The sequence below is a fragment of the Mustela nivalis genome (genome assembly GCF_964662115.1).
Source record: "Mustela nivalis genome assembly, chromosome: 20".
Classification (NCBI taxonomy): Eukaryota; Metazoa; Chordata; class Mammalia; order Carnivora; family Mustelidae; genus Mustela; species Mustela nivalis.
Window position 1 is genome coordinate 15051539 of NC_139039.1, and position 13873 is coordinate 15065411.

General features: G+C 41.6%; 1 protein-coding gene across 1 annotated transcript in view; it reads left to right on the forward strand.

Annotated features, from left to right (window-relative positions):
- GSR (glutathione-disulfide reductase) overlaps positions 1-4474 on the forward strand; it is a 48092-nt gene extending 43618 nt beyond the window's left edge. The window contains exon 13 of the mRNA XM_082715104.1: positions 3239-4474. Within this exon, the coding sequence (XP_082571230.1) occupies positions 3239-3388 (150 nt within the window). The 3' untranslated portion in view covers positions 3389-4474. The remainder of the gene's footprint in view (positions 1-3238) is intronic.
- Positions 4475-13873: the final 9399 nt, after the last annotated feature.

The window sequence follows — 13873 nt, forward strand, 5'->3', positions numbered from 1 at the left end:
TTGGCAAGGATGGGGTATTTGGCAGGATCGGGAGAGGGGAGACCAAGTAAAGAGTTAAGCCTCCTCTTTTTCAGCTGGTGCAGTCCTACTTTTATCTGCCTACATATACTGGGGTTCTTTGTTGTCGCTCTCACCAGCAAAAATGACCAGGAGACCCGGAGTGACAAGCTTGCAAATCTTTATTGTTCTCCCCTTACCCGGATGTTTACCCCTATTTATATCCCCTCTCCTCCAATCAGCAGGCTGTACACGTGAAAGGGAGCATGATCAACACTTAGCATGATAAAAGGCACGCGGTGGCCAGGGGCTTCCTGTTCTGGGCATAGCCAATCATTTTTCAGGTGGTGCACAAGTCCTCTGTTTAGCCGCAGGCGCAAGCGCCATGTTGTCTGCTATGTACATACCTGCCCCCGACACTTTGTAATATTTCTTTAAGAAAGAAGGTTCCAGGGTCACCTGGGTGGCTCATTCAGTTAAGCGTCTGCCTTTGGCTCAGGTCATGATCCTGGAGTCCTGGGATCGAGGCCCACTTCCGGCTCCCTGCTCAGTGGGGAGCCTGCTTCTCCCTCTCCCTCTGCCTCCCCCTGCTTGTGCTCTCTCTGTCTCTCTCGAACAAATAAAAACTTTTAAAAATAAAAAAAACAGAAGGTTCCATATATTTATGCTTTTAAAACATAGGAAGGAAAGTTTGAAAACCACAGAAAAGCTCACTGTCATGGACCTATAGGTTAGAATAGATAGACCCCTTAGAAATACTGGTAAGTATAAGAACTTATCGGAAGATAAATTTAGATTTAACATAGCCAATCAGGGAAGAAGAGAGCGCTTATTCAATAAAATTTTCTGGGATACCACTTACCTAGTTTTGGTTTAATGTTTTGAGGAACTGTCTGACTGTTTTCCAGAGTGGCTACAGCCCTGAGTGAGGGTTCTGGTGCCCCCAGCCCCTTGCGACTTGTTACTTGTCTTTAGTTGGAATCATCCCACTGGATACAAAGTGGTATCTCATTGTGATTTAGATTTTGAACAGGTTTGAATTTGAACAGATTTTTTAAAAAATAATTTTTATAATAGGTTTGTTTGGGTATTAGTCAACCTTTGGGGTTTTTAAAATTAATTAGTTAATTAATCTGACAGAGAGAGCCTGTGAGAGAGGGAACACAAGCAGGAGGAGTGGGTAAGGGAGAAGCAGGCTTCCTGCTGAGTAGGGAGCCTGACCCTGGCTGGATCCCAGGACCTTAGGATCATGACCTGAGCTGCCCAGACGCCCCCTATGGGGCTTTTTTTACAAATTGAATTAAATATTACAGCGGGACATGGCAGAATGCCCTGAGAACGTGGCTCTGTGAAGGGACAGCGGCTTAGTTAAAGATTCAGGTGTCGTTTCTTTTGTCAAAAAGAACGTAGTCTGTATGTGATTTGGTGACCCTGTAAATCAAAAGCCAGAAGACATAATCCTTGTATTACAGAAATCAGCGTCACTGAAGATTGACAGAAGCAGAGAAACAGAGCAAAGAAGATTAGTAAAGTGGGCAGCAAAACAGAAGTTGCTATTTTCTGGCCCTGAATGTTCCTGAATAGTCTAAGATGTTCATATATTGGATCAGTGAGGTCTCTTCTTTTGTCTTAATCGGTTATTTCTTCATGCCTTTTATCATTCATTCATTTGATAAACATTACTTGACAGACTACCAAAGACTAAGAACTGGGATGTAGAGAGGAATCCTGTAAAGTTCGTGCCATCCCCAAAAGCTCCTTGTAACTTCAGTTTAGATCACAATATCTAAGAAAAATCTGGCTGTGTTATATATGTATGGTTTGGGACTTTTTTGTTGTAAATTGAGATAGACTTTTTTTAATTGTAAAAAAACAGAACATAAAATTTACCATCCTAATCATGGTAAGTATAGAATTCAGTAGTGTGTTTTTTTCTTTCTTTTTTAAAAGATTTATTTATTTGACAGAGAGACAGAGAACAGCCAAGGGAATAGTAGGCAGAGGGAAAGAGAGAAGCAGGCTCGCCCTAAGCAGGGAGCCTAATGGAGGGCTTGATCCTGGGGTCTTGGGATCATGACCTGAGCTGAAGGCAGATGCTTAATAACTGAGCCACCCAGGTGCGCCTCAGTAGTATATTATTTATTCATTTATTTTTAAAGATTTTATTTATTTATTTGACAGAGATTACAGAAGGCAGAGAGGCAGGAGAGAGAGAGAGGAGGAAGCCGGCTCCTTGCTAAGCAGAGAGCCTGATGCGGGGCTCGATCCCAGAACCCTGGGATCATGACCTGAGCCGAAGGCATAGGCTTCAACCCATTGAGCCACCCAGGCACCCCTATTCTTGATTTATTTTTAACCAAAGTATTTTTATAGCTAAATGTTATACTTTCTCACTTTGGTAAGAATATTTGCTGGAGGGGAACATTAACAATTAACACGGTTTTAAAATGATTGAGAAACAACTGGAAAATGCTATGTGAAACAGATACCTCTTAATGGTCCTCCGTGTGGTCATGCAGTGTGTATGGACGAAGGGCCGCGTGAGGGCGATCTTGTGCATGGTCCTATGGAGAGAGTGGGAGCAAATGTAGGCAGGTCCCCTCTGTGTAGAGACTAAAATCTGCAGGGAGGATGGGCTGTAATTCTAGTCCCCAGAGAAATAGAACATTGTAGGGGGAGAGTCATGAAAGAGAGAGAGTGGTGCTGGAGATCACATGATAGACAGTTTGACTTGGTTGGGAAGGCGAATGGAGCTATCAGAGGAATGAATGGGCTTAACTCAAAAGGGAAGGAAAAGTTGTCCGGACAGAGGGAACAGCTTGTGCAAAGGAGAGAGCACAGTGAACACTCTGGACAGAAGGAAAGCCGGAGGGGCCTGAGCGGTAAGGGCTGTGGGGGGTTGCTGGGGAGGGACATGGATGCAGGACTGCATAGTACCCTGTGTCCTTCCATGTCCAGATAAGAGACTCAGGTGTCTTAGAGGTTTTAAAATATCACGTATCTCGCATGACAAGTAAAAAATGTGGGTTAAAGCCTCTGCCTTCGGCTCAGGTCATGATCCCAGGGTCCTGGGATCGAGCCCCGCATCGGGCTCTCTGCTCCATGGGGAGCCTGCTTCCTCCTCCCTCTCTCTGCCTGCCTCTCTGCCTGTCAAATAAATAAATAAAATCTTTAAAAAAAAAATGTATTAATCTACCTAATAAAAATTTTACTTAAAGCGTTTTTCTTTTTTTTGCTCCAGGTGGTTGGGATCCATATGCAAGGAATCGGGTGTGATGAAATGCTGCAAGGTTTTGCTGTTGCGGTTAAAATGGGGGCAACAAAAGCTGACTTTGACAACACGGTTGCTATTCACCCGACCTCTTCAGAAGAACTGGTCACACTTCGTTGAAAACCCGGACACTCAACGTGGCTGGCAGTTGGACCAGTAGACCTGAAAAGAACCAAATTACCATGTTTACTTACGTTCCCCTTTTACGTATTTCCTTATTGTAACCGGGAAATTCTGATAGTGGAAATTTCCAGCGCATAATAGGACTTATTTATGTAATTAGAGATTTGTTTTGTCATCCAGCGTTAATTTTCATTTGATTCCACCTCATAATAATCAATATTTTAAAGTTGTTTTATTTTTTGTTTATAGCTCTGTGCTAGCTGTTTTTGTTTTGTTCTGTTTTGTTTTTGTTTGGGCCTCCTTCCATCTATAAAACTATATAAAGTACCGTGAATTAAGGTACTTGAATGAATACAACTTGCTAGTTTTTAATAGATGAGGATGCAGCTCTGAGGATTACAAAGCTGCTTTAAAGATGTAACCTTTCTCTAAAAATGTATAACACAAGAGACCCATCTTCCCTATTTTATTTCTTTCATTTTAAATGATAAAAAAAAAAAATCATGTTCCTTTTATGAGATGAAGTACATCAAACTTGGGAAAGATTTACACGAGCAAGGGACATTTTGGAAGTGATTTCTTCTTTCAGAAGGAGAAGAATTCAAAGTCTCTTCCTCTGCTGAGTTCATAGTTCAATGAGAGATTTCAAGTTTTTTTCTGTGTTCTATCAGTTTTTTTCCCTGAAAACTATTTTCAAAAAACTGAAAATAAAGTCATAGACTTTTCTTATAACAAAATTTGTTATTAGGAATTTATACCTAAGAAATCATTTTCTAAGACTATTTCACATTGGGGATTACATGCTAACAGCGAGCTACCTTTAGTAGGCTTTAAGGCCTTATATGGGGCAGGGCGGAGATTTTTATAGATTAAGAGCAGAGGTATAAAAGAAACAATTAGCGGGGTACCTGGGTGGCTCAGTGGGTTAAGCCGCTGCCTTCGGCTTGGGTCATGATCTCAGGGTCCTGGGATCGAGCCCCACGTCGGGCTCTCTGCTCTGCGGGGAGCCTGCTTCCTCCTCTCTGCCTACTTGTGATCTGTGTCTGTCAAATAAATAAATAAATAATCTTAAAAAAAAAAAAACAGCAAAGTTAATGAGTCGGAAGAACAATCTAGAAATCACTTAGGTTTTCAGCATTTTATTTCCATTAGCTTTCACCAACTAGGTAAACTAGTTCAAGTTTTCCATGGTTTTTATTAGTAACAGTGCTACTGAGTTCTTTCTTGAAGCTTTAACTGAATGTCTTTCTGGTTAGCCATGTCCAGGTTGCTGACTTACTGAGTAGGTCCAAAATCATCAGAAGAAAAATACTATGTTAGTAACTAGGTTATGTAATTGTTGCAGCAAGAAATTGGGGTCTAAAAAACCAAACATGGACTGATAAAACTACTCCCCATCTCTTTGTCAACCACCTAAAAGGTAGTAGACCACGGTTCTCGGCCAACCCGGTTTGTGTCTTACTCTGCATAGGGCCCAGACTTTCGGTGTAACTTTGTAAGGAACAGGGGAGATGCTACTAGTTAGAGCTACTCTAACATCATGTATTTTTTTCTTAGGTGTCCATTGCCCTGCTTTTTCTCTGTGTCCGCGGTAAACCAACATGCATGTAACCTTTTCCAGGTTGCAGTCTTCATTCTCATCAGTTCCCAAACAGGTCTAACCTGTGAAGCGATCTGGCAGCACAGTCTGTATTACACAAAGCACTGAGCAACGTAAAGATATACAAAGCAGCACCTGGTAAACTATCTGGCACATTGTAGGTCCGCTCATTAGAGTGGAAGTTGCAAGAAAGACACTACCTCTTTGAGAGAGAGCACAAACAGTGGGGAGTGGGAGAGAGAAGCAGACTTCCCACTGAGCAGGGAGCCTGATATGGAGCTCGATCCCAAGACCACAGCCTGAGCTAAAGGCAGATGCTTAACCAGCTGAACCACCTGGACACTCCCCGCCCCAACCTTCTGATTTTCTTAATGCCATTTTCTTTTCTCTATTGTATATTTTTTGGTGTTTTTGTTTTTGTTTTTTTTTTTCAGTGAGCTCTATGCCTATGTGGGGCTTGAATTCATGACCCCAAGATCAAGAGTCACAGGGTCTGCTCTATTGACTGAGCCAGTCAGGTGCCCCTCTAGCTTATTTTATTGTAATAATGCAGAATATATAATACATGTAACATAAAATAATGTGTTAACTGACTGTGTTATTGGTAAGGCTTCTGGCCAACCATAGACTATTAGCTGTTAAATTTTTGGGGAGTCAGAAGTTATACCAGTGTTTTACGGTTGTGGAGGTTTTGGTGCTTTTAACCCCCACATTGTTGAGGATCAGCTATACTGGGTTTCAAGTAATCATGTACTTTAGAGTAAGAGATAAAATTCTACACAAATAACTCATTCAAAGCATTGTGTTCATCACAAGGTGACCATATGATTTATTGCCTAGAATGGGACAGTTGGGAGTGAAAGGGGACACTATGAATTAATTGGAACAATGGGCACTAATTTATATTACTGCAAGAAAATGGGACAGTGCCAAAAAGCATTGTTGGAAGCAGTGGAAACATGCAAGTTAAAAGACAGAAAGTGCCGTTTCGCTGGGAAAACTGAAGGGCATGAGAAAAAGAGTTGTATATGGTGTGGAATTTGGGATTGTGGAGGAGGTTGGAACATGTGGAAGGTACAGTAAAGCAGAATTGGGCAAAGAACATATGAGAAATAATAGAGTTCAGTTTGGAGCATTAGAGAGAGTGTTGGTTTTGTGTAGAATGTTCTTCCCCCATTTGTTTACATGATGGTCCGATTATGTATTGCTGCATTACAACCTTCCTGAAAACTTAGTGCCTTAAAATAGCAACTTTTTTTTTTTTTTTTTTTTAACCACAGTTCTGTGGATCAGGAATTGTGGCAAGACTCAGCTTGCGAGGATGACTCTTGTGTTGCTGTTGATAAAGATCATTTGTTGGTATTCAAATTGTAGATGGGCTGGTCTAGAGATTCTGAAACTGTCGTTCATATGTCTGGCAGTTAGACAAGGATGACTGACTGGAAGGCTCGCCTTAGCTGGGACTGTGAACCTGAGTGCCCACGGGTAGATTTTCCAACATAGCCATCGAAGAGTTGAGGTATCTCACACGGAATCTCAGGACTTTCAGAACTTGTTCCAAGATTCCCAGACAGATGCTGCAAGCCTTATGATCTAACCTCGGAAGTTCTAGAACATTGCCTCTGCCACAGGCTATTGGTCAAGCAGATCACTGAGGCCAGCCCAGAGTTTTGAGGGAGTGAATTGGACTTCACCTCTCAGTGGGAGGAGTGGTAAAGAGTTTGTGTCCATCTCTAATTAGACACCTGTCAACCCGCTCAGTTTACAAGGCTTGCCTTAACCTGGCTTTGTGAAGACTTCTTTAGTATTTTTATGTATTATATGTTCCCATAACAACTTGTCTCATTTTAAGTCTGTGGTCACATAGCAGGTCTGCAGTCCGTGTTCACCTGGTCATTTTACATTTAACATCAATCAGTTTTATATTCTCAGTGTTGAGTTTTACAGTACTACTGTCCTTGGTATATCATGTAGCAACTTCTGCTGCAAGAAGGCAAAGCCAGTGTTACTGTGTGATTTTTGACACTAAATATAGAAAAGGCCAAGATTTCCATCTTTTTAGAAAAATTAGTAGGCAAGATGTTCAGGTCTTCAACAGATTTTTCACTTTTCATGAATCTGACCTTTTTGATGTAGATGAAGAGAGCTATTCAAGGTGGATATGGAAGGTGGTTTCCATTGTGCCTGACTCTAAGAAATACTCTTATTGCCATTGCCTTTGGTACAATATTTCAGCATGTTGGTTCGTAAATGAAGATTAGAGTCAGTGTTTCAAAGGTAAGTGGCTGTATGCAGTCATTTCTGTATTCTGTGTAGTATGTTTTAAGGGCTATTTAATGTGTTGGGGCAAGTCAAAAGGTAAAAATGTTGGATGCTAGGGCTGGGTTCTATCTAGACTAAATTTTTATGAAACGTTCCTCTTTTAAGTTTTTTAAAAAATATTTTATTGACTTGAGAGAGAAAGCATACATCAGAAGGGGGTGGGGTGGAGGGAAAAGGAGAAGCAGACACCCCACTGAGCAGGGAGCCTGATGCAGGGCTTGATCCCAGCACATTGAGGTCATGACCTCAGACAGGACCCAGGCACTTAGCCACCCGCCCTCCATTTTAAGTTCTTTATCTGTAAGTTGTAGCAGCAGACATTTGTTTTTATGGCTGTTCAGCATCTAGATTCCTTAAGTTTGGGGACTCCCAGCCTTAATAAATCTTAGAACAAAGCCCAGATATATCTCCACGTAAACCTGAAAAATGCCAGGTGCATGCTTCTCAGGCTCCCCTGCTGCTAGGGAGAAGGCACAGGACATAGATTTGACCCATCAGATATACCTGCCCCTGACTACTCAGAAACCAGTGATGCAAAGAAATAGGGGTAGAGAATCCATTCTAGTAGCAGGTGATGGCAGCTGTGGCAACAACATCAAGGGGCAGCCTGGTGGTAGTACCAGTTCCTACCATGTCAGTTTCTAGCGATGGTGGCTGGAACCCAGTAGCATCAATGGTGAGCTTACTGGCCCATTTCCGAGTCATAATTCTGGCCATCATGGCTCTAGCTTCCCGGCCTCTGACCCTGGATCACCAGCCGTCCGATTAAAGATTCTGTGAGCTACCCTACATAGGATACATTTCATTTCACTTAAACAGGCTACATAAGTTTCCAGTGTTTAACTAAGGACTGTGACTAGTAGTTTTGTTTCCTTAAAATAATCTTGAGCTATAAGAGAACTTATCTATGAACTCTTATTACATTGCCATTAAATATTTGTCCACGTATCTGTTCCTTTGCTCCTTTCAAAAACAAGGAGCAGGCTCTACACATCTTTGGACCATGTATTTTCACCGTTTACTGCAATGCTCAATACTACTGAATGAATGAGAGTGGGGGAAGATGACAAACTTAGAATGTATTGTTGGAAAGAGGACCTTGATAAATGGATGAAAAGATTTGCAATGAAGAGTCATTAAAAATTGTGAAAGGAGGGGCACCTGGGTGGCTCAGTTGGATAAGCATCTGCCTTCAGCTCAGGACATGATCCCTGGGTTCTGGGATGGAGTTTGGCTTTCAGCTCCCTGCTTAGCAGGGAGCCTACTTCTTCTCCCCTTGCCTATACCCCTATTCCTGCTCTCTCACTCTTGTGCATGCACTCTGTCTAATTAAATAAAAATATTTTTAAAATATTGTGAAAGGAAATGCTATCAAAGTGGGTTTGGAAGATTAAAGTAGAAATAGGAAAAAAGTAGGAAGTAGGGTAGGAGATCACAAATGAGGCTGAGACCGTCTGTGTGAGGTAACAAAGGGCCAGGATCGGGGTGGTGGCAGTGGGAATGGGAAAGGACACATTCAAGAAAATCTTCAACCGAAGAATCAACAGGATTCATGAACTGGTTGAATTTAGGGCTTGAAAAAGGGAGGAGTCAAAACTAGCCCTGAAGTTTACAGCATGAGGGGCTGGGAGAAATACTTCATTAACAGATCATTCATAAAATCCCAACAGGTGGAGAAAGTTGTTTAAAGGGGGCAGATGCTATGTATTGGACATTTTAAATTTGTGGTCCCAGTATTTATCTGGATATGAAAAAGATGGGAGTTTAGGAGAAAAGTCAGGACTAGCAAGACAGATTTAAATTGCATACGTGGGGCGCCTGGGTGGCTCAGTGGGTTAGGCCACTGCCTTTGGCTCAGGTCATGATCTCAGGGTCCTGGGATCGAGTTCCGCATCGGGCTCTCTGCTCAGCAGGGAGCCTGCTTCCTCCTCTCTCTCTCTGCCTACTTGTAATCTCTCTCTGTCAAATAAATAAATAAAATCTTTAAAAAAAATAAATTGCATACATGGATGTCATAGTTAAATGCCCCAGTGTGTATGTATGTATGTATGTACATAAAGATACATGTGCACGTACATATATAAATATTAAGGCAAGAAAGTGTGTTAAGAAAGAGAGGAGACTAGAGTGTCAATAATGCCTAAACTGAAGGGGAGGAGGAGCCAAAACCTCAAAGGAAAGAGATGGAACAGGAGTAAAGACACAGGAAAGAGCTCAAAGAAGGGAATGATACACAAGAGGCCGCTGAGCCTAAAGACGGTAAGCTACAGGAATTCACAGAAGTGCCAATGTTCTCTAGCCAAAGACCAAAGGGACCCTCATTGAGCAAGCTGGGTTTGTTACTTGTTGCAGTAAAATATATGGGATATAGAGGGACATAGAGTTCTTAATTTTTTTTAATTTAATTTTTTTTTTTTTAAGATTTATTTGAGAGAGAGCACACAAGTGAGTGAGCATGAGCAGGAGGTATGGCAGAGTCAGAGGGAGAAGCAGACTCCCCTCTGAGCAAGGAGCCAGATGCAGGGGTTTCATCCCATGACTCTGGGATCATGACCCAAGCCAAAGTCAGATGGTAAACTGACAGAGCCATCCAGGTGCCCCAGTTAGAGTTCTTTCTTACAAAAAACCCATTATAGAATATGGAATTTCCTTGGGTAATTTGGGGGAAGGTATAAGGAAGCAGAAGTTGATTCTAGATTGGTGTTGTCAAAAAGCAGGGGGCAATCTTCAGATTTGATACTACAATAAATGTCTGGGGGGCAACTCCCCCCCCCACTCCCCCAATTACTAGTCATTGGCAAAGAATAGCAATAATTCAGCAAGTGGGGGTTGTGTGGTATTCTGTGCTGCATGTTGATCTTGACTAAAATGAGTATTCTGTGAAACTCACTATGTCCAACAGGAGAAAGATATGATTTAGATTTATTCTCAGACATCACAGGCTGTTTGTTTCTTTCTTAGGAGGTTATTGGTGACTTTTGAGATTCCAAGTTAAGTAGAGATGTAGGATGAAAATAAATTAAAAATGGCTAAAAGGAGATTATATAGTGAGAAAGAAGAAGCAGCAGAAACTTTAAACTATTCATTCACCTGTTCCAAAGAATTCATTGTCTGTCTCTTAAGGCTCCACTCTGAAGATAAGGGGATTGCTGGGAAGGGCAGGATAAAATGTGTGCATATTTTTACTTGAGGGGATAGAACATGTAAGTAAGGGAAATGGGAGATTGATGATACTGGCACAAGAGGAGATAAATGAAGATATAAGTTCTTTCAGAGCAAACAATGAATGTTGCTTAATGCTTTTATTTTTTTTTTAAAGATTTTATTTATTTGACAGATAGAGATCACAAGTAGGCAGAGAGGCAGGCAGAGAGAGGAGGAAGGGAAGCAGGCTCCCTGCTGAGCAGAGAGCCCGATGCGGGACTTGACCCCAGGACCCTGAGATCATGACCTGAGCCGAAGGCAGCGGCTTAACCCACTGAGCCACCCAGGCGCCCTGCTTAATGCTTTTAAAAGTGTCTTTTTTCAGCTTCTTCAATAAATGGTGCTGGGGAAAAGGGCAGCTATGTGTAGAAGAATGAAACTACCATTCTTTTACACCATACACAAAGATAAACTCAAAATGGATAAAAGATCTCAACGTGAGGCAGGAATCTATCAGAATCCTAGAGGAGGACATAGGCAGTAATCTCCTCGACATTGGCCACAGCAACTTCAACTTCCTTCAAGATACATCTCCAAAGGCAAAGGAAACAAAAGTGTAAGTGAACTTTTGGGATTTCATCAAGATCAAAAGCTTCTGCACAGCAAAGGAAACAGTCAACAAAACAAAGAGGCAACCCATTGAATGGGAGAATGTCATATTCACAAATGATACTATAGACAAAGGGCTGATATCTAAGATCTATAAAGAACTCCTCAAACTCAACACACACAAAACAGATAATCGCATCAAAAAATGGGCAGATGACATGAACAGACATTTCTCCAAAGAAGACATACAAATGGCTAAGAGACACATGAGAAAATGTTCATCACCATTAGCCATCAGGGATATTCAAATCAAAACCACATTGAGATGCCACCTTACACCAGTCAGAATGGCCAAAATCAACAAGACAGTAAACAAGTGTTAAAGAGGATGTGGAGAAAGGGGAACGCTCTTACACTGTTGGTAGGAATGCAAGTTGGTTCAGCCACTTTGGAAAACAGTGTGGAGATTCCTTAAGAAATTAAAAATAGGGGGCACCTGGGTGGCTCAGTGGGTTGAAGGCTCTGCCTTTGGCTTGGGTCATGGTCTCAGGGTCCTGGGATTGAGCCCTGCATTGGGCTCTCTGCTCAGCGGGGAGCCTGCTTTCTCTTTCTCTGCTGCCTCTCTGCCTACTTGTGATCTCTCAATCTGTCAAAAAAGTAAAATCTTAAAAAAAAAATTAAAAGTAGAGCTACCCTATGACCCTGCAATTGCACTACTGGGTATTTACCCCAAAGATACAGATGTAGTGAAAAGAAGGGCCATCTGTACCCCAATGTTCATAGAAGCAATGGCGACAGTCTCCAAACTGTGGAAAGAACCAAGATGCCCTTCAACGGATGAATGGATACAGAAGATATGGTCCATATATACAATGGAGTATTATGCCTCCATCAGAAGGGATGAATACCCAACTTTTATATCAACATGGATGGGACTGGAGGAGAGATAATGCTGAGTGAAATAAGTCAAGCAGAGAGTCAATTATCATATGGTTTCACTTACTTGTGGAGCATAAGGAATAACATGGAAGACATTGGGAGATGGAGAGGAGAAGTGAGTTGGAAGAAATTGGAGGGGGAAACAAACCATGAGAGACTGTGAACTCTGAGAAAAAACCTGAGGGTTTTGGAGGTGGGGGGTGGGAGGTGGGTTGAGCCTGTTGGTGGATATTATGGAGGGCACGTATTGCATGGAGCACTAGGTGTGGTGCATAAACAATGAATTTTGAAACACTTGAAAAAAAATGAAATTAAAAAAATAATGTCTGTTGTTTTTCATTTTGTGTGAGCATAAACATGTTTGCTTTAAGATTAGGGATAATGATATGTTTATCCCCATCAATGCCAAGCCAACCTGCAGAATAGCTCCATGATTCCTCAGATAAGCAAACCCACACTTGAAAACTGACCCCAACCTACCTTTCCAACATTATTCTCTTCTCAGACTCCACATTCCAGCTAGACTTGAAGGACAACCCTGCTGTCCCAGCCAACACCCTCTGTCCAACACCATCTCCTCTCACAGCCTTTTCTGGCCATCTACCTGTGTCATCCTGCACAGCCTATGAATTTGACCTTCCTTTCCTACAGCTGAACTCCTCTCCCCCAGTCAAACCAAGTTCTCTGCCCTTGCCCCACAGCATTTGGTTGTATCTCCAAGAACACTTGGTAGAGTCTGACTTGCACTCTGGATTTTTGTTAAATTCTTCAAGATAGGAAGGTATTATTTACTCTAGAATTTGTTTATTCTTCCTCACACTCAGCCATAATGATGTATGTTTACTTGTTAAAGTACACTGGGGACAAGTAAGTCAAATTATCCAAACATTAAACTACTTCTTGTTTATAAAATTAACACTTTTTGACAGGTCAAGATGTCTATAACTATGGTATAATGGCATTCAGTTACATATATATATATATATATTATATAGGGAGATTGAGATATGTCTATATAGATAGAGATACAGGTAGACATCTCTTTAGATAGATCTTTGTATATATATATCCTTTAAATTAATGAGAAACAATTCATTTAAAATTGGCAAAGGGTGGGGTGCCTAGTTGGCTCAGTCAGTAGAATATGTGACTCTTGATCTTGGTGTAGTGAGTTAGAGCCCCATGTTGGGAGTAGTACTTACTTTAAAAAAAAAAGACAAACTTAAAAGGAAATGATAAGGATGCTTGGGTGGCTCAGTCAGTTGAGTGTCTGCCTTTGGCTGGGGTTACAATCCCGGGAGCCTGGGATTGAGAACTATATCAGGCTCCCCACTCTGCGTGGAGCTTGCTTCTCACTCTCTGCCTGTTGCTTCCCCTACTTGTGCCTAGGACCGTGGGATTATGACCTGAGCCAAGGCAGGCACTTAACAACCGAGCCACCCAGGTCCCCGAAATAAAATCTCTAAACAAATAAAAATAAAAGGAAATGATCAGACCATTCACATAAATGAAAACTCAATGACCAGCACGAGAAAACATTCAACTTCACTAGCAATCAGGCAACTAAAGATGGATACAAAGAGATACCTACTAGATTTAAAATACATAGATATTTGGTATCTATTCTATTCAGTAGAGTAGACAACCGGTGATTTCGCTGAGTTCTCATGATACTTGAAATGAGTTCTCAAGAGATTTCTGAGATTTGGGTAGAAATTTCATGAGAATTGCCTGAACTCTTAGGATATTTGGAATGAGATTTTTTTTTTTTAAGATTTTATTTAATTTGGGGCGCCTGGGTGGCTCAGTGGTTAAGCCGCTGCCTTCGGCTCAGGTCATGATCCCAGGGTCCTAGGATCGAGCCCCGC